The following is a 22,046-nucleotide window of genomic DNA, read 5'->3' on the forward strand; positions in this document are numbered from 1 at the left end:
TAACTACCGCATCGTCGTCCGGTGAGAGCAACCGCGCGCCATTCGATTGCGAAAGCGATTCCCTCTTGGCTTGGGGCATAGTATAATAAAAATACAACAACAGATACACCAACGTCAATGTCTAGCTATTTAGTTTACCGAAAGCGGAAGACTCATCATCAAAACAAGCACAACGCTTCCGAGTGACCAATCTACTGCAAATCAATCTTCAATCGGCGATTAAATTATTGTTTTATGTTTAAACCAGTAGACTAGCCTGCGCCAATATGAGCGGTAACTAATAACAACTTGCGGCCACATTTTCCCATCATTGCATTGTTCGCAGGTGCCCGGAATGGAACACGTGCTTGGTCGTAACGAATCACACAAGGGTACCTTCTATATGCCGTAGGCTCTGCCATACTACTGACAGCTGAAAGGTTAGGGTCACCTCCCGCCGAAAGTTGCAATCAAGTCCAAGTACGAATGGCTCTTCTTCGATTATTTTCTATCAATTGACCATGTCTTCGTACTTTTTTTTTGTTCGATATGCGATCCCAGAAGCAATCAAGAGGCCGCCCAAGAAACGCACGATGCTACTTATACGCAAGTCACGGATGCGTGCTCTTTTTTTCGCTTCACCATTTACACTTGGGTGCGAACACCACGTCATTGAGCCAGTAGCCTAACGATGACTACACGCCAATTGTAGAATGCTTAACTCTGTTTGGCAACACGCGAGCACACTCTGCGCAACTGCTGCGTGTGCGATCGATAACCGACCACAAAATAACGCGACGGGTGATTCGACTGCTAAGCAGTCACGGCTGTTAACATAATAGCTTGAACCACATCGCTTCGTGATTGCCCGTGTGATGGCAATCTTCGAATGTATTATAAACGTTTTCAGCTGATTTCGGTAGTCGACCTTGAGGGGGCTCACGGTAATGGCCAGTACCTTATTGATCTATGATGATTGAAAACTTGTATGCCGACTGGATGAACACTGAGGCCCGCACTCCGTAAAAAATGTGATTATTCGTATCCTGTCCGGTATGTGAGCAATTTTATTCAAAAACGGATGGACGACACCATCTTGATTCGTATGAAACTTTGCCCTTTTTTTGGTATGGAAATCTCCATCGATTCCATTGATGAATAGATCATTTTGACTCACAAGAAAAATTGTATACGTTTTTGCATACCATTTTCTTTAGAAAAAATAAGACAAACTGCATTATATTTATAACTTTCACCACGGAGCAGAAAAATTATTAAAAATAGGGGATTTTGGGGATAAAATGACCCAGTACCCCACTTTCCTGTATTTTTCGAAAAACGGAATATCTTCATTCAAATACTATGTTTATTTCCTTTAAAAAGATGTACAAATTGTAACGCTATTTCAAAGTTATAGCAGTTAATATATTTATTCTCCATATTTTCCCAAGCACCAATTTCAAAAACTTCAAGCGAAGTGGGCGAGGATCTAAAATGGTCCAAATGATATGAAATTTGGCATCTGAGCTTACTTTGATACTTGTCACAATGAGAATTCAAACTTAAGTGATTTTTTGCAATGTCCTAATGTAGACAGCAGGTTGTAGGTAGAAACGTTCGTTCGTTTCACTACACGGTTTACAGGCAGAACGATTTTAGCTTCCAATCCGTTCGTGAAGGAAAAGTAGACTGGCGTCTAGCATTTTTAAAGGTATTATATTTTTCATTTTATTTTATATATATTTTTACTTTCTATAGCATCCTTTCTAAACATTATCATACAGCTTTTGCTCTTTTTTCTCACTACCTTTTCTATATTTCCATTTTCTATATTTCTTCCGATTTTTAATTTTTTTGCATTTAACCCAGTTTTATATTTTTAATGCACCATAATTTCTCTTTTCGTTTCATTGATTTATGTGTTTTCATTTTTCTGTTTTTCCTGCCATTTTATTTCTTTTTATTTTATTCCTTTGATAATTAATTAATCAATATTTTTTTTACATTTTAATTTTTTGCGAAATTTCCTTATTGCCATTACTTTTATCTCAGTTCATTTCTTTTCTTTATTTGGCAATCGTTCCTATTCGCTATTTTCCCATTTCCTTCGGTTTTATTTTGTTTGCTTTAATCGTTTTCTTTAAAAATTCTAGTTCCCCCCCAAATATTTTGAAGAAATTTGAAAAAAAATATGTTAAACAAAAACATGACTAATATTTAAATGGAATTCAAAAAGTTTCATTTGCAAAAGTTATCTTGTCAGAATATTTCCTTATAGTGAAAATTGGTAGCAGACTTTGACACCTACCGGTTGGCTCGTTGTGGAGGCTAGGTCAATCACCGAGGACTACAACGAGTAGATCGCGGCGAGGCGGGGATCTAAATGGCTCCTGGTATCGTGACAAAATTAGGACAAAATTATTGGTTCACGAAACGGACATCGGTACCGAGAAAAATTTCGCCACATTCTGTAGTCCTTGACTGACGGCGAACATGGACTGGAGAGTGTGCGAGAAGTATCTCCATAGCGACCACCAGGCGAATTGCTACCGCATCGGCCAATGGAACCCTGCTGCAGCACGGAGAAGGACGACCGGCAAGTTAAAGTGGAAGTCTTCAAAAAAACCTCTTTGTTGAGTTACTTCGGCGAACAGCGGAATCAAGTACGTTGATGCGGCTGATTTAACAAGAATTGTGACGAATTGTGAAGTTACAATGGCACGAGAACTGGAGCCATGCAGTAGACGGAGTACAGCTTACTGTTTAAATGGGTAGCTCAGTACGCTACACGCTGCTTGTCTTAGGCTCAGAGAGCAAAATCGGAGAATGAGAGAAGAGTGCAAACGAAGTTTCGAGAAGGTAGGGACGCTTTAAAACGGGAGGTCACGCTTAGCCAGTTTGCCATTAGTAGCTGTGCTAAGACGCCAATTCCCGGGGGACGTGTACTGAGTCGGCATGACGAAGAAGCCCATCGACATCAGCTGAAATATACCCGGGTAAGCTAAAGATAATTGTTGAGGGTCTCTTCCAGAAACACGATCCAACTACCTGGTCACCAACACCGTACGGCGAAGAAGAAGGAGCAAACACAGCCGAGTGGCAAGCGACTAACGCCGAGCTCAAAGAAGCGTTAATGCGACTAAAATCAAAAACCAAACGCGCTGAACGCTGCAATCCTAACATATCCGGACATGTTCAAGATGCTACTGCAGAAGTGTTTAGATGATGGGAATTTCCCCGATGTGTGGAAGGTACAGAAAGCCAAAGTCAGGGAAGTCACCGGGCCATCCAGCGACGTATAGGTTAATGCCGTAGCGCTGTACAGAAGAATGAGCCAGATACTGAAGAGCTACTTCTGGAGTAGATTACTGCTGTACGAGACGAACGAAGGGTAGAAGTCAATGCGAATCGCAGCGGACGTTCCTCAGGGCTCCAGTCTCAGTTCAACTCTTTGGAACGGGATGTGCGATGGGATCTTAACACTGCGGCTCCCCGTGAAAATCGTACGTTTCGCGGACGACGTGTCACTAATGGTGATGAGTGAGACACTTGGAGAAGTGGAAGTGTCGGTAACGTAAACAGTAGACACGATCGAGAACTGGATGAACGGGGTCAAGCTACCAATAGCTTACCACAAGACGGATGTGTTGTTGATCAGCAACTGCAAAGCGGTTCAGCGGATACAGCCCACCGTCGAAGGGCACGTGATTGCATCGAAGCGTGCACTGAAGCAATTGGGAGTGATAATCGACGACCGGTTCAGCTTTCACAACACCTGTGATTACACCTGCGAAAAGTCGGTCTGTTATCTAGTGTTCGGTCATCGATGCTGCGATATGGGCTTTCAACCTGGGGTGCGGCATTGAAAACCAAGCGAAACCCCGAAAAGCTGAACAGGACGTTCCAGCTGGTGGTCGTAAGATTTCTGACAGAATAATATCTTCGGAAGCAGTATGCGTTATTGCTGAGATGATCTCCATCTGCATCACCCCGGCGGAGGATATCAAGTGCTACAATCAATGAAACGCAATAAATGTGAGGAAGATGATGAGAATCGATTCAATGGTGACGTGACAGCAGAAATGGGACAATATGGAGAAATGAAAGTGTGTACTATACCTGTACTATACCTGTACTACACCAATATCAACCATACCCCAAACATAATATCAATTGACCCAACCTACGACGCAACATTGCATCTCAAGCCGATAGCCCACGACTCGAAAATCTTACATCGAACATGACGAAAACCATAGCACACGAAAATTACTGACAGCGCTTAAATAAATCAAACACTCAGACCATGAATTCCAAGCATAACACTTAGCCCCATTGACACAAAAACCCACTTCGTACAAAAGACAACCAAACACATTTCTAAAACAGACCTGCATCTTTAGCACCTCGTAAACAGACCTACATTCAAACCGGAAAACCGATCTACATACAAGCCACAGAACCAAACTCACGTCCAAATCTCAAAACATATGCATGTTTCTAGCACGCAATAAAAATGCAACACAAACTTAAACCCAAAACCAAGAACGAAAACTTGACCGTAATAAATCATGCCTTCCGAACATTAAAGTCATACCACAGCAAATTCCAACAAACAAAAAAACTAAGCCATGAAGGTCAGCTCAAAATACCGATGCGAAACGAACAAGAGAGTAGAGAGAAAATGACGCAAGAGAACTGACTATTCGACTAAGCCCCTCCTTTCTCCATAAACATATACGCACACTGGCGAGACAGCCATAGAAGTAACTTTAGACGTAAGAAACATTCATGGCGAGCTTTCGAAGCCCCGCCTATTAGAACGTAACTAACTATCTGATAGGAAAATTAGCTTTATGGTTTACATGTATTAGTTAGTATAAGTAGATTAAGTTGAGGAAATAAAGATACAATTGATGAAGAGTTTTGAACCGAAACTAAAAGTGTTTAACATAACCAAATCACATTCATACATAATATAAGTGGACCTACTGGCTCATCCCAAACCTGCTGACGTGGGTCAATAGAAGGCACGAAGGAATGACATTCCACCTGAAACAGCTACTGTCGGGCCACGGCTGCTTCAGGAAGTATCTTCATCGGTTTGGGTACGCAACGTCACCATTGTGCCCGGAGTGTGAGAACGTCGAGGAAACACTGGAGCATGTGGTCTTCAAATGTCTGAGGTTTGAAGCGACGTGGTTTGTAGCTACTTAAAACGGGAGTACCGGGCATCAACCCGGATAATGTAGCCTACAGAATGACAAGCGATGTAAAGATGTGGAACGTAAACGGAGTGATGAACGTCGAGCAACGGCAATCACCGCCAGGGAACTCTCCGCAGGAATAAGCTAGATCCACCGCCGAGGACTAGTCGAGTAGACTGCAACAAAGCTCCGAGCATGGGTCGTCGAAATGCCAGCGAACCGGATGCCACGGAATCTCCACACCAACCGCGGACCCCCCCCCCCGGTTATTGCTATAGCAATATAGCGAAAACCAAAGAAGAGCCGGTATTGGAAAAGCTACTTCCGTTGGGGAACCCTACGCCAGCGTAAGCTAGATTCACCGGTGGGGACTAGACCGAGTAGACCGCGGCGAGACACCACCATTAGTGGGTCATCAGAGCACCAGTGAACCGGACGCCCTGCTTCATCTGAATCGCCGGACTGACCTCGGCACCTAGCTGATTGGCTCGGTTTCGGGAGAACCTCTCTTGCCGGGGAACTCTCCGTGTGAGTAGATCAGGTCCGGGGACTAGACCAAGATGTTCGCGAACAAATCGGGGAGCTGAATGGCTCATCATGGAAGTAGCGCTAAACGGCACAAGAAGGGAACTAAAGGGCTTAAAGAAGTTGCGGTTCTAAATGGCACCGGACACGGAGCCAAAAGACTCAAGAAGCTTTGATATTGAAATCAAAGAAGAATCGTTGTCGGGAGAACTTCATTCGCCGGGGAACTTTCCGTTAGCGTAGAGTAAGATTCATCGCCTGGAACTAGACTGAGTTGACAGACACAGTCAGTCGCACCGGGGCTCCAGCAAACCGGACGCCCTACCCCATTGGAATCGTCGACCTGACCTCGACACCTGGCTGGTTGGCTTACTTTCGAACTTCTCTCGCCGAGGAACTCTTCGTTGGAGTAAGTTAGATGCATTGTCGGGGACTAGACCGAGTAGTGCGCGAACAAGCCGGAAGCTCAACAAGGACGTGGTACTAAATGGTACAAGGGAACCGAAGGGCTCAGTAAATTAGACAGTCTAAAGTTTGCCGCCCAGGTTCTCCTCGTAGGGGAAGAGCACTAAAGCTCGACCCACAGCAAGGATGGGTGCTGAAAGAACTAACTACTAAGTAGTTGGAGTGTGTACTTCCCGAAGTAATGCAATAAGGTAATGCCGAGGAGGCATCAGGTTGCGTGCAAGAGTTGTTGTATTAGTGGGTCGGGTGGTTACCAAAATCCGTTCCCTAAGCTGTTGGTTTTTGATTATTTTTCCTGCTAAGGTTATTTTAAAAAAAAAATCTGGCCTCTCTAAAAACAACATCTTTTTCGAGAGTCGACTCTTTTGATTGTTTAGTGAGTGAATCCCATCCCTAGTTGAAGAAGAGCATTTTGGTCAACTTTACTCACGAGAGCAAGAATGAAACCTATGTTTGCTTTGTCCTTGGGAGTCTACAAGTTGCCGTTCACTTTTCTCGTCTGTAAAAGTAATTGTAAATGGTGCTGCGATCAAAAATTCAAACGAACAAGAAAGTGTGTAAATCGGTCAATCATTTTATTAAAAAAAAGCAAATCATGTTTCTTTTGCATGATCAATTCATACAGAATAAAGCAAAAATAACTCGCGCTTCCATTTCAGCGAATGAAATTCGCCGGGCCGATCGTTTGACTCAATTTCATCGTTGCAGAACTGGCATCTTTCGCGTTTTCTTGGAGTTGACGAGTACCCAATATTTGTCTATTGGGTGGAGCTCTGTTGGGAGGGTTCATGTCCTTGGATACCACTTGGACGTTATCGCGGCATACTACGGCATCTTTGTTCCTGTAATGACAATATACTAAATTCAGCCAAAACAAAACGGAACACTAACGTAACTTGAGGAAAGACTACAGACATTTTCCAGGCACTCCTGCACATAAATTCTCTGGATAATGGTCTCTGGCGATGTAAATGTTGCTCATCAAACCACAGGAACAGATGGCCGGCCACATGAGATATTTCTTTGCAACAGCGTAATGTTTTTGAAAAACTACACTTCCTGCGATGCCAGTTTCAACTCCAGCATTCCTTTGGATACCAACGTCCAATGTCATCTGAATTCGTGAATATCTCGAGTGCTACTACGCCCAATATGGGGCCAGTAGAATGTTCTAAATTCGTTAGCTGCTTTAATGCAGTAACACGTAACGATTCGCAGTGTGGGACGGCTCGTGTTTTCATATACAGGGAACACTAGACTGCCCAGAAAAATACGAATTCTTGAGTCAATCTTATCAATCGGCCCGCTTCTGAGTCAATTCCTAGTCCCATGAGAAGTAGGGCATTGCAAAAAAAAAGTTTTTTTGAATTCTCAAAGGCCCCCGCTCTCATATTGTGACAAATGTCAAATAAAGCTCAGATGCCAAATTTCGCAGCATTTGGACAATTCTTGACCCCCGCCCGCTTCGCTTGAATTTTTTAAAATTGATACTATGGGAAAAAATGGAGGAAAATATATATTAAATTCTATAACTTTTGAAACAGCACTCAGAAAATTACAATTCATACCTTTTTTAAAGGGAATAACCTTATTATTTGAATGGATATATTCTTGTTCCTCGAAAAATACGGGAAAGTGGGGAACTCGGCCATTTTGTCCCCAAAATCCACTATTTTCAATAATTTTTCTGCTCCGCGATGCAACTCATACATATTTTGCAGTTTTTCTATTGTGAGAAAATCTCAGAAATCGAACGGTACCTTTTTGACCTTTGTCCGAATACGGGAAGTTGGTGTTATAGGGCCTTTTGTCATTCATATAAAATTTTATCATTTTCTATTGCATATATCTATATTATTCTTCACTCATAACCATAAGCATTAAGCCATTGCACTATATTGGCTATACATTGCACTAATGTTGCATTGAAACTCCATTACAGCATTAACAACGCAATAAAGCTCTTTATTAGCATCAATAATGCATAACCGCACAGCCGACATATAGCATTATAGCTTGCTCTATATGCGTATATAAAGCCGATATAACGCGTAGATGCTTCAAGGATCTTTAAAGCATGTAAGCTTTACAAGTGCATTTAATGCCATTATAGAGCATATAAAAAGCTGATATAATGCTATTGTAATGCTGTGGGTTTATTTGTTATGCAACTCTTCTTGAAGATTATATTCGGCATATTTCATTTCAATCGAATATATGCAATATAGTCCAGGAAGCAAACGCAGCGCACTTACCGTGAAGGACGAGGCAAGGTACCTCAGTTCGAGACTTACTAAAGGTAATTTTCGTAAACATTCATATCATGTGAGAACGAAAACCCATTAAGGATATTCATTACAATGCATTAGAACAGAGTCAATTACGGTTTTAAACAGAATATTTTATTTTAAAATTTTTCCTTTTTGGTTTTAAAACCATGGCGAACAATGCCAACCAACTGAAGCTTTTTAATAGCATTAGTAGTGCCAATATACGGCTTTCAAATTTGACATTTGTACGCTTTTGCTATATAATAGCATCAGTACTGCAGAAACGAGCTGTCAATCTCCGCACTGTAGTAGCACTATATTTCGCCTTTTCTGGCATAATATCAGCATTAAATAAGTATTTAGGGCTTCACGGCTTTTTAGGACAGCTTTATATGTGGATCTAAAGCAGATATTAGGCTACGTTATAATGCTTATTGGTTACTTGGGTGTACCTTGTTGAACGTGGAAAAATCTTAGGAACAAAATAAAAATAGATTCGTTACCAGTAAAGTTCATAAACATCAAATTTTATCATAATAACGCTCATATCAATTCCATTTAACAATAAATTGTTATTTAATTTACCAGTTTTAGTGTGAAATATTCTTAGGAATCACATGAAAATAGTTTCATTCCTGGGAAAATAGGGGAAATTGAGGTATTAGGACAAAAAATGAAAAAAATGTGATTTGTGGAGTTTATGTCAAAATTTTTTATGTTTCTGAATTTTACCGGTAGCGAATCTATTTTTGATTTATTCCTAAAATTTTTTTACGTTCAACAAGATACATTTTATGAAAATTGGTAGAAGAATGCTAGAGATAAATGTACGAGAAAATGATCAAATTTAATATGAATGACAAAAGGCTCTATAACCCCAGCTTCTCGTATTCGGACAAAGATCAAAAGGCTCCGCTCAATCCTTGAGATTTTTTCACATTAGAAAAACTGCAAAATATGTATGAATTGCATCACGGAGAAGAAAAAATATTAAAAATAGGGGATTTTGGGGACAAAATGACCCAGTACCCCACCTTCCCGTATTTTTCGATAAACAGAAAAATCTCCATTCAAATTCTAAGGTTATTTCCTTTAAAAAGAGGTATGGCTAGATACTTACACAATTTCCTTGGTGAACGGAGTTTTCGTGTTTTCGTTGACGGAGCGCTTTCCGAACGTCAACCACTCGAAAATGGCATCCCGCAAGGCTTAGTAATAGCACCGACTCTTTTCAACATTGCGATAAACTCTATCTGCAATGCAGTCACCGATGACATCGAAGTTATATTGTATGCCGATGACTTATTTATAATTGCAAAGAGCAAGTTTCCATGGCGCTCCCGAGCCCAAGCGCAATCCGCTCTAAATGAAGTTATAGCATGGGCTGGTCAGCATGGCTGCAATTCTTGACAGCAAAATCCCAATTATTACACGTTTGCGGCGGCGGTACAGGTACCAGTTGCCAGAACTGGTAACGCTGGATGGGACCATTCGGAAGGTAAAAGTAGCGAAGATACTCGGAGTTCTGGTGGACTTAAAATTGATATTTCTTAAGCACGCTGATGAACTTGTCAAGAACTGCCAAAGTCGCCTTCGAATCATCAAGGTTATTAGTGGAAGATATGCTGATGGCAGTCGCCAGATACTCTTCAAAATCGGCAACAGCATCCTTTTATCAAAAATTTTCCATGGTTTTGAACTGTATAGTCGAGGTGGTAAAAAAGTGATCAAGCGTATTCAGCCAGTTTACCACACAGCGGTTCGAACCATCTCCAAAGCCCTCACAACCAGTCCCATACCTTCGCTACTATCTGAAAGTGGCCAGCTCCCCTTTGAATATATGATGACCGGATGCCTCGTTAGCAAGGTGACCAGCTGGCTGGAGAAATCCCCCATTCAGGACTCTCTCGTCTGCCCTATGGTTAGGAGAGTGTCGGAGTGGTTAAAACAACTGACAGACCAGAGTATACCCTCAATCAGCGTTCTTAGCAGGCTGAGCGATCGGGCTTGGAACGCTGATGCACCTACAATCGACTGGAGAATAAAGCATCGAACCCGTGCTCACGAAGTCCCTTCCAAAGCACAAGCAATCTTTTACGAAATTCAGCAGAGCCAATACTCAGCATCAGTGAAGTTTTTCACAGATGAATCCCTGAATGAGGATAGCGTAGGACCTGGAGTGTTCGGTGGAAATACGAACATTGCCATGCGGATTCCCGGATGCTGCTCAATATTTTCTGCGAAGGCGCTTGCGTTACTGGTAGCTTCAGGGAATGCACCAAATTCCGAGCACACAGCCATTTTCAGCGATTCAGCCAGTTGCCCACAAGCGCTGGAACATGGAAAGTCAAAACACCCATGGATACAAGCGGTGGAAGAAGTTTCAGCAAACAAAAACATCAGTTTTTGCTGGATGCCAAGTCACTCTGGCACTGAAGGGACCGAAAAGCCGATCGTCTAGCTGGAGAAGGACGAATGAAAGAATGCTACAACGTACCGGTGCCAGCTAAAGATTTCAACAAATTCACCAAACTATTACTTCGACAAGCCTGGGAGAACGTGTGATAAATTTACCCGGAGGATAAAACCAACGACTATGGCGGGGAAAGACCTGTCCGATTCCTCGGAGCAAACTGTCCTCACCAGACTTCGGATAGGGCACACTATCATAGGCGTGCGCAGCCTTTTCCATTAGGGGGGGCTAACGGTAGATTTCTGGTAAAGGTTCGATTGTAAAACAGTTATTTTATTTTGTTATTGAAATTGAAGTTGTTTCATTTATTTCTTAAATGTAGAAACGGGTTTCTCAAAAAAGGTTTTCAAAGTATTTCTCTATCTAATTACCATCCCATTTTAAGTAGGCTTAAAAATTAGCATTAAACATTTTCAACTTCCTCGAAAAAAATTTCTCGTGGTCTTTGACGCAAAACAATTCTCACGTTTTTATATGATTTTTTTGAAGTTAGTAAAATTGACCATTTTTCAGTCCCACATAACTCATAAACTATTGATGCATGGAATTTTTAAGAATATTTAAAGTTGTAATTTCGTATGAATTGACTGGAATTTTTTTTAACATATGCTTTATGTATCCTGCAATAAGCAAAGCCAACTTGAATTGGAAGTATGCTTTAGCATAAAACGTTATTAGAAGAAAATGATGCGTATTTATTGTAGTTTAAAGATACATTGCACAGTGGTCCCCCTATAGTCCATTAAATTAAAAAAAATTATTGGCAAGAGCGTGTTTTTATCTCGTGATTATATGGTTATGGATATATGTTCTATTGTTTTAAACTTGATTTTGACAATAATGAACTGATTTTTTAGTATAGAGATGAATTCTTATGGTGGTTTTGGCTTTAACTAACTTTTTCCGTCGATATCCCTCGCAAATTTTTCTTTAAAATGATCTTCAGACTATTCAGTTCCTTTTAAACTAGGTTTCAGCTGCGCATGTCTGCACCCAGAATGCCTGGAGAATCTAAGATGTTGTATGTTTGACGAGTTAGCACAAGACGAAAAAATTCATTTCACATTTTAAAACTATATTATTTATTAATACTTCATATCTTGAAATTAAATAGCTTAATTATTATTTTCAAACAATTCAAATTTAATTATTATTTTCAAAAGATTGGTCTGTGATTTGGTTCACGAGATATCATGTTCACTGGAAACGATATTAAAATATTGGCGTTCAAGCACAAAAGCTGCAGTTTCAAGAATTTTCAATAAAAAGTCGTGTTTTTATTGCAAGCACATCAAAAAATGTACTATTTGATACTCTAAAAAATGTTAGAGCAAAAAATAATGTTTATTAAATATGAACGATTAGTCTAATAAGAAAAGCCATATCACACTGTTATGTGGATACAATTTTTTTTTTAATGTGAAATTCGGATTCAGCGACCCAAAATTTACTAAAGAAATGTAGTTTAGTAGCGATATTTGCATTGCACACATTTATGACCCCTCTCTTAAGGAATGGAACCACTGTGCATTGTGGATTTTTGCGGTTTTTATTCGACTCGAAAGAAAATTTGAACTTTGGACGTGATACCTGCATTTAATTTCTGCACAAGCTGCTGGTCAACATCTCTTGCTGCTTTTTTTCAGTATCTGGTCATTGAATTATCATCTTTAGCCATGTTTTAATTTTATATATTTATATAATGTAGTATAGATTTGGATTGGTTGGAATTCCGGGCAGTTTGGGAAGTTCATCCTATTCTCAAGGACGTTGACGTCATTATCCCGGAACTGCTATTGCGTATTCTTACTGTAGTAGCTACTCGCCAAATCTGGCAAAAATTTGGAAGAGACCTAATTAATTACTAGCTGTCTTTAAGACTATCGTAGATGTATATCTCGGTTCATATTGTAGGTTGTGATGAAAATCGGAGTCTTATGGCCATAACTGCAAATTTACTGCCAGATCATACACTTTTTCGGCAAACTTGTCTACAACAACAATTTTATACTTCTTGGAAATTTGTGATCTTTGGCAACATAAAGCTTCTGTCCCGGAAGCTGTTTAAATTCAAATTTTCATAACCCTCTCAGGTGCATTTATTGAATTTGTTCAGATCCTGACCATACATCTTTCAGACCCGCAATTTTGGCCATAATGTTTTGCTTTACGGTCCAACTCGATTGATTGATAGCCCTGTACGAAAACGATGACATCGCTTCGACAACACAATGGCACCTTCAGGACAGCAGACCAACATTACATAAAATCTGTTTGTACAGCACATATAAAGGTTTGGCCATTGTGATCATCATACTCGGGTTGTCATTTCTTTTGTGCAGAATAAATTCCCTATTTTCCTTCGTGTGACAATTTTGCATTTCATTGCAAGCAAATTGCAGTCAAAAATTTACAGAACCGGTCACAAAGAGCACTATACCGGAAAAGAAAACTCATAACGATTCTACATTCACATGAGTTCCAAATATTTCTAATTTGGAATTTTATTTCTAAGTTTTTAGAATCATTTTGGAAAAATTTCGTTAAAAATCAGAGTGGATCTCAACATACGAGCTATTTCAATTTTAATAGGCCGCCTTCTATAAAGCTACCTTGTTTTAATACCAATTAAATTTTTCTTGAGCATCCAAAACTCAAGAATGTTTCAATGAAAAGTTTTACAACTGAACAAAATGCAAAGCATAAATAAAATCAATAAAAAAGTACTATGAACTGAGCTCGAAAGGTGGAAAAATCCATAAAAAATTCATAATGAGATATACAAAACAAAAATACCAAAAAAAACAAAAATTGAATTTGAATAATCAGATCAAAATATTTACGAAATGTATTACTTCTCTTTCTATTTGGTAATGGATTATGGCCCACTGATTTTTTTTTTCACTATAGGTTTTTAAGTTTGAAATATAATTTTTATTTTACTTTAAAACTTTGTTAACTTCAATTTAAGATATCAATTTTTTCAGTATGTGAATTCTGACCTAGATTTTCACCTAAAATTACTTTTTCAATTTAAAAAAAATTCTATTTAAGGTATTGGGTGAATCTTTAATGGATTTATAAGAAAAATTATGACAAACAAAAACTTCTGAACAACTCCGAGAATCAAGTAGAAAGTAGAAAACTTCCTTTCTGTAGGAAAATATATAATAACACTTTTCGAGGTTTTTTGAGTGGTCCAAAATGCATTTAGAAAACAAACTATGAAATCAATGTTTTTCGTAAACCTGTGCTATTTATAGCGACTGGGTATTTGATGCGAACCATGGTTAAATGCATTAGACATTTCCTGGGAGCCACTTTCCAGTCACGCTCCACACACATATTTTCCTCGATTGCATATTTCCAGTGACAGCAACGCTTTCCCCAAAAGTCGACGACGCCTTACAGGTTGTCTACTGATCACTTTAACGAGTCTCCTACCCCTCTCATGCCCAAAACTGAATATCATTTTAACCCTACGGAAGTCGCGCTTATGGCCCACTGAACGAACAGCCGCTGGTGCCTTAAGACGATTTCGCTAGATTTCCAAAGCATCGTGCACTCAGTGCACTAGCGCGACTGCCGGAAGGTTACACTGTCTCTAACATGCTAGTCCATAATTATCAAGCCTTATGCGCATCTGTCGTGATCGTCCTTTTCAGCGGCTTTCAGCTCACTACACTGTTCTAATATATAACAATGGCGAGCAATAAGGTCCTAGTCTGATTTTTCTCATCTGTTGCTCGTTGGCACTCCACATCAAACAAGTTTCCTCGTGTGTTATCCGATAGTCATGTGACTGCTGAACTGATCACCTTATAAACTTGCTGCTACTCTTGTTGATCGCTCCCCAAAACCTCTTGTCCTAAAAGGGGAATTATACATCTCATGCTTTCCATGAAATAAGATATTTAAACATATATTTTTTGGTATTCTCTATTAAACTATTGCTCTTGTAGCGTGCTATAAAACTTCAATTGTTACAGGAACAGGCTTAGAAGCTTCCGGACTATTTTTTATCTTTTGCTGGTAGGAGTCGTGCTTAGACAAAGTTACTACGAATTGCTTAAATCTACTATGTTTCACGGCAACAGCAGAGTCGTCCCTCTTTACCATGCTTTAGCTTTCCTATCTGTATATTCCAAATCCTTTCATAACTAATTTTTTAAAACTTTTCCTACTTTTCCTAATTTCTAGGTAATTTAATGTCGTTAAAATGAAAAGAAGATAGAAGTAGAATAAGTTGTTATCCAAATAAATAGCATCTATATAGTTCTTCTAAGATTATATTACTGTTAAGTTTTAGAAAAAAGTTGAAAGTTTCTCTTGTTCTCGCTTTCCATGTAATACCTCCTGAAATCACCATATATGCCTTTACCGACTGCATTAATCATTTGCAATGAAAAGTTTATAATTTTTAGTCAAAGCAAAAAATTAAATTGATCACAAACACTCTTGTATTTTTAAGCCGGTAACCGAATCTTTGCTGCAGTTACCGCTTCCTCTCAGCAACCTTATCTTGTTTTTTTATTCATATGGTTTATTTGATAGGCACAAATGCGTTAGCTTGGCGGTGCCAAATTCTGTTGTTTTTACATTTTGGATATTTTAAAACTAGGAGGTTACAATGTTGAAATATTTTTTTATAAAAGAGAAAAATTTTACAGCTATCTTAAGACTAGAAATAAGATTCTATATACAAGAGAGGGGGCAAAACATTTTTTTTATGAAAAATTTTAAAACAAAGAATTCAATAGTAATAGTTTTTAGAAAATATTTACAGTTATCTTAAAACTAACAATATAGTTTGGTACACAAAAGGGAGAACAAAAATTTATGAAAAATTTCACAGGTGTTTTAAAACTAGGGATACAATTCTATTTACAAGATGGGGGACAATAATTTTAACAAAGAGGTAAAATTACAACTATCTTAAAACTAGGAATACGAAATACAAATTTAAACTTTTTTACCGGAGACTTATGCTTGGTCAAGATATTCAGAGGGGGGCTTATTTCCAAAATCGGTGTAGAAGCAGTTGTATCAAGGACAGGGAAGAGAAGGCGTAGATGGTGACCGGGAGAGAAGACCAAAACTTGCAACTTTCGTACAAACGGGAGATCAGCGAAACAAATTAGCGCAGTCTAGTAGGTTGGATTGGCGGATGGTATTCTTCGGACCCGCGGGGAATCCTTCAAAAGTCATCGGACCTTGAGTCGCTCTCGGTTCAGTTTCCGTTGTGGTAAGGGCGACGGCGGTCACATAGTGGCAGTCTGGAGCTGATCGGTTCCACACGGCAGGAGGAAGCTTCTAAAAACGAGAAACCTTATCTTGTTATCGATAGAGATTCCTGATTTAAACGAACTTGCGCCAACTAAGATAACATGGCTTGCTTAAACAAAATGAGATATGCAATAAGTTTGACATGTCTTTCCAACATTATAATAATACTTAATATTTTTTTAAATTCCAGAGCATTAGGGGGGGCTATAGCCCCTCCTAGCCCCCCCTTGCGCACGCCAATGCACACTATACTCACTCACGAGTATCTATTCGACCGGAAAGAGAAGCTTCAGTGCTGTGGGGTGGACATGACGGTTGAATACCTTCTAAGAGATTTTTCAGCACTACCAGCAGAACAGAGATAGGTTCCTAAACAACTTGACACTAGGAAAAATTCTAGAACCGGAACACGAAGATAGACTGGTGAATTTTATCAAAGAAGAAAAACTTATAAAGCTTATATAACTTATAAATTATTATTTTGTTAAATGACATGTAATTATCTTTTATCGTAACGTGACGAATGAATAACCAATTTAAAGTTACGTAAATTAGACAAACAAAGCCAAAATCGGGACATATTTTTTTCTTTCATTTTTATAAACCGAAGATGTTGAAATATTTTCCTTTTAGTCTCTAAACATAGCTTCATAACCCTTTTAGATTATTTAATATTAAAGTCTCACTACACTGGGGCGCAAAATTTAAAAAAAAAATCATATTTTGCATCTCTAAGGTAAGATAAATATACTTCAGAAAGGATGTACTCGAATTTGACTTGACCCATCTTCTAGAGCCCATAATTTGAATTTTTATATAAGGCTGGCAGATTCGGGGACTAACAAAATCGGGTCTTCTCTGTATAATAATCTCCACCATATGTTACCATATAGCTACACAAACCAACATAATGTGGCATTACTAAAGTACAAGAATTACATCATTTTCCAAAACAATTTGCCCTTTGCACATGCATCCTGATCCCACAGTCTGGTTGAATACAACCAAGAAAATTTTAAAAAATCTCAGGAAGCCTGATAAGACGTTATTGCCAAGATCAGAAGTATATCGGGTCATAAACCCCTTCCAGTCATATGAAGGGATATGTCCGGTAATTTACTTCCGACTTCATCATGGTTTCCTAAAGACAAAGTTTAAATCGAAAAACGCCAACCATGTCAGATTTTGATCCGAGACCGCGTACGCACTAAAAGGTCACATTTAACTTTCGAAAACCTTGAAGCACTGAAAATTAATTATCAAGCCACAAGTTGAACAGTATTGCGGATCAGCCCTCGGCTCTGCAGTAAATTACTGCGTCGGTACAAGTCACACCCGATGCGTGTCATTTTTACATTTCGATCTAGAAAAAAGTGACCAGGCTACTTTTTGAGCTAGTTACGAGCGAATGGCACTAATACAGATACACGAACTGACGGTATGCGCTGGGAATTTGCCGGGCTCTGATCGTACATTATGAAATATCAACGAAACTAGCTTCTATACAGTAACGCTTGTTACAGTCAACTACCAGATAACAACTGAATACATGCTAATTTAGTAACCACTTAAGATGCCAATCAGTTGATCTCGCCCAACCCTTAACGCAACGCAGAGGTCGATTCAAGTTTGTCTAGCTACCTCAAAATTCCAATGTTTTTCAAGGTTTGTAATATTTCAACAAAAGCAGTGGGCCGGATTCACTTGTGGCGAATTATATTGATTTTATAAATACGATCCTGAGTGTATTTATAAATTTTCAAATATTAACAAAAATTTTGAAACATTAATTTCCAGTTTTTGAACAAAATATACCGAGTTTTCAATTTGCCGGCGTTTATGGTAAACCATGACTAGTTATGGTAGAACACTCGACTTCTAGTAATCAGATGGCAAAGTTGTGAAGAACATTTCCTTTGGATCATGCTCAAATGCTTATGCCTAATTTTGTGTTCTAAGTTTATAATTGATTCGCTCTAGAATACCTATTCGTCTTTCAATGTTCATATCATTAGATTCTCTATACCATCAATCGAATAGCCGACAAAGTCGGTACAGTAGAACTTTGCGACAATTAAATTTTAATAAGATCTGACTAACACATAAGGTCAGATTAAGATATATGGACAGACACCCATTTAAAATTATTCAATTTCCCTTTCTTTCAAGCATTGCCTACTGAGGCAGTGTTTTCTTCCTCAGTTGGTTTTGTTCGTCCACAGCTACTTCGTTGCTATTTCTGTTTCGATTTTCACTTCCGCGGCCAAGCCCCATCCCCGAACCGCTGGACCGTTACCAAATGGCAACTGGTTTTCACGCGGCCGATTTTTGAGTGTTACGAAATTACTCCCCAGCAGCAACCATCGCACCGGTTGCAGTTTTTGGAGGTTACTAGTTTACGAGGGAATCACCCATGAAAGCGCAATGGAGCGGTAAAAAAGCTGAAAGCAGGTCTACAAAAAAAAATGTAAATTAGTTGGCCGGACGGAACGAGCTATTATTATGTCAGAAGCAATGGAGAGTGTTATCGAATATGCGCGAACTTTTACGACCGCAGTAAGTAGACGGAATCGCGTAGGACATTCGAAAGTAGACTACAGAAAACTTAATGGATTTGTAAAAGATGATGGTACCAAGTCCGAATGTGTGTTCACTTGAAAGTTTAACTCATCAGCTGACTGTGGATGACCTCCAGAAACCAATTGTAATGCTTTGAGTGATCTGAAGTAGTTGCGTACGTACATCAGTCAGTGTCGGTCAATGCAGTACGATTTGTCAAAAGACAGCTCGAATCACTCACATGGGTCATTTCAAACAAGACAGCAATTACGTAAATGTTGAACCACGTGACAGACATACGCGTCTGTTTTTTTGTCACTTGACTTGATAAATTATGCGGTTAATGGCACTTGTACATTTTGTTTAACCTCGTCTCTTTTTTTTGTTTTTTTTTCTAGGAACTAGACGTCATCACACTGGTCGACTCTGGTGACCAGAAAATCAACGAGCGAAACAAGCGAACGATTGGCATTCTCCGGGAGCTGTTCCCAACCCTGTCTCAGGTGAGTGAACACTAATCCGAATCCTTGGCGAATATGAACTCTTCATAATCGAATCGATCGCCTCCCTCCCTCGATTAACTCATTCTCATTTCGAAACCTTCGTCATCGTCGTCGTTGTCCGCTTTGTCCCAATGTCCACCACCTTCTGCTGAGCCGCTCGAGATCCTGCGATAGCTGCAATAAAACTCTACCGAACCGAAACCATTACCATTTGCCATCAAGGGTGAGCTCTGAAGTGGTTATAATTGAAACAATTACAGTACCTCAATAAAATGTTGAGGTTAATTCATTGGCGCAAAGATAAATAGCAAAAAAACGGATCTTTCACCTCCAAAACGCTGATTTATTAGTATGTCGGGGGAAACCGCCATTTAGGAGACGTTGTACTCATATGTACTCGGTGTAGTCCGAAAAAGCTTCATAAATCCATGTTGTTATGTGGTAGCTTGAGTATTAGTTATAGAATTGTTCGATGTCACGAATTATCCCTGGTAGAGCTGTATGGCATTTTAGACAAAAGAAACTCGCCAAAAATAGGAATCCCAGTTATCATTAATAACTACTTCAGTCGACAGTTAAAGATCGGTTTTGGTATCCCGAACGGAGTGTGATAATTAGACCTAATCTGTACACCCAATCCGAAAGTAACACAAACATTACACCCGTAAACGTGTACCGCTTCATGATTTCACTAATTTATTTTAAATCTATTTGTGGTTTGCGACAAAATTGAAAACAAAAAAAATCAGATTCCCATTTTTTGTTTTATTCGAATGTTTAAAATGCCATTTATCAGCCAAAATTTATTCTATACAAGGTGTTTGGTTCGTGGTTAAGAATCTCTCGAGGAATGATAGAAGATCAAAGCCTTCAACGCTCTGGATATGTAACCTGGAAATTAGAGATTAGATTATCAATGCAATTGATGACTTTAACAACTTTGATTTTGAACTAGATAAGTTGAAACTGATCTAGATCAGTTTAGCGTTCTATCAAAAAACTTTCTGTGGCTAAGTTGTATGTTTTGATATTTTTAACACAAAAGTTTTTGAAAAATTGGTTCTATTGCCCAATCATTGAAGCTATATAATAATAAAGTAGGTTGCAAAGAGTGATAAATGTTATTATGACATTTCACGGGTGTTATCATCAGTCAGCATATGTATCTATATATTGAAAAAAAATGTGTCCTTAAAAACATCTATAACTCACGATATGCCATATAGTGGCACCTTAAGACACTATTGAGCGAAGGGGCCCGTATAGTTGAACAGCTGTCAACAGATTAAGAGTAACATTCGCTGAAGTACCTGATATTTACCGTCAGAAATAAATTTGATATTGCGGCAAAATATAAACAAACAATAAATCGAAATTGTCCAGGATTTATTGGTCTGGAAAGCAATCTGCAGCTGCGGCAAAAGAAGTTAGATTTATGTCATAATCGGGATTAGGAATCAGGGAAAGCAACTTATCACAAAGAGTGCCTTCAAAAACATCGACTACCTCTTTTAGACAAGACTGTGGTTCTTGTTTTTTGTCTGGTTTGACATCGTACCGTTATGCAAAATTTTAGAGTTGTATAGTCATCAAGATGAATTAAACTGCCAGCAAATAGAAAGACCCAAACTGTCAGTAAATAGAAATACACTGGAGAATTACGAAGGTGCCACTAAAAATCAGATGTAGTTAAAAATGAAATGAAAATGTAATGAGAGTAAAAGAAAGCTGAAAGCGAAGTGCATGTGCCGAGGATTCGTTTGTCTGTTCTAATTGACCATGCGTGACAATAGGTGTGACATAAAACAATAACAATCGCCGTAAACCAAGTAACCAATAATATTCCATTTTTCAAAATATATGAATTTAAAAAAAACCTTATTTTTAAATTAAGGAGCGTATAAAATATTTTATTATATTGGATGTGAGCAGTACCACGTTCCTGATGTGATGAAACTGGGCATAATGTGGCTTCAGAAAAGCCACATTTTGTTTTTCAATAAGCATACCGCTTCGCTAACAGAAGGCTTTCAAATTATCAATTATTATTGCCTTGGTGAGGTCCGTTTCAGATGCTTTAGAATCAGGATGATTAATTTTCAAAGCTTGCAGCAAAATAGGGAATAACAATTCTTTCGTTGCTGGAGTGCCTGTCGCCGTAATTTGTCTTTGCGTTTGACGTGAATCTGGTTTAACCAAAAATGAAATCACCAGCTCAGAAATACTCAACTTGTGATCGATATAGGGAGATGAGCCCATTCCATTTGAAGCCGTTGATTAGAGCAGTGTCTGCCATCTTTATTCAACGCATTTAGGCAAATGGTAGCGCAACAATAGGAGCACTCGATTCGAGTTTTTGCTGCGCTCAAACACTAGAGTTTCACTGTATTAAGCGCATTTGTGATATTATATTTGTTCTTAACAACGAAGCAAAACTGTTGATGTCAATTTTTAGGCATACCATTGATTGTACGCCGAGAAATTAATGAATTAGTAAAGCACCCTCCTTAGTATGGTGAAAATAGGCTCTTTACCCTATTAATCCAAGAATCAAAGCATTTTTCGAAACAAATAAATATTGCGTTGCTCTTTTTTCACACCGAACATTATCAAATAAATAACGATGCACGAGGTCATAAAAGTTTTCTTATATTTACTGCTCGTAACTATTACTGGTTACTGGTAGCTGGATAATTCGTGAAAAAGTTCATGGAACAAAAATGATTTCACCAATAGTATTCCAAATTTTGTAAAAAAGTTCACGAGAAAATGTTTGCAT

General features: G+C 38.8%; 1 protein-coding gene across 1 annotated transcript in view; it reads left to right on the forward strand.

Annotated features, from left to right (window-relative positions):
* Positions 1-22,046, forward strand: part of LOC131677962 (dentin sialophosphoprotein) — a 105,844-nt gene that overhangs the window by 61,335 nt on the left and 22,463 nt on the right. Inside the window, exon 3 of the mRNA XM_058958070.1 lies at positions 19,163-19,267. Coding sequence (XP_058814053.1) covers positions 19,163-19,267 — 105 coding nt within the window. The remainder of the gene's footprint in view (positions 1-19,162; positions 19,268-22,046) is intronic.

This window comes from Topomyia yanbarensis, chromosome 1 (genome assembly GCF_030247195.1).
Source record: "Topomyia yanbarensis strain Yona2022 chromosome 1, ASM3024719v1, whole genome shotgun sequence".
Lineage (NCBI taxonomy): Eukaryota > Metazoa > Arthropoda > Insecta > Diptera > Culicidae > Topomyia > Topomyia yanbarensis.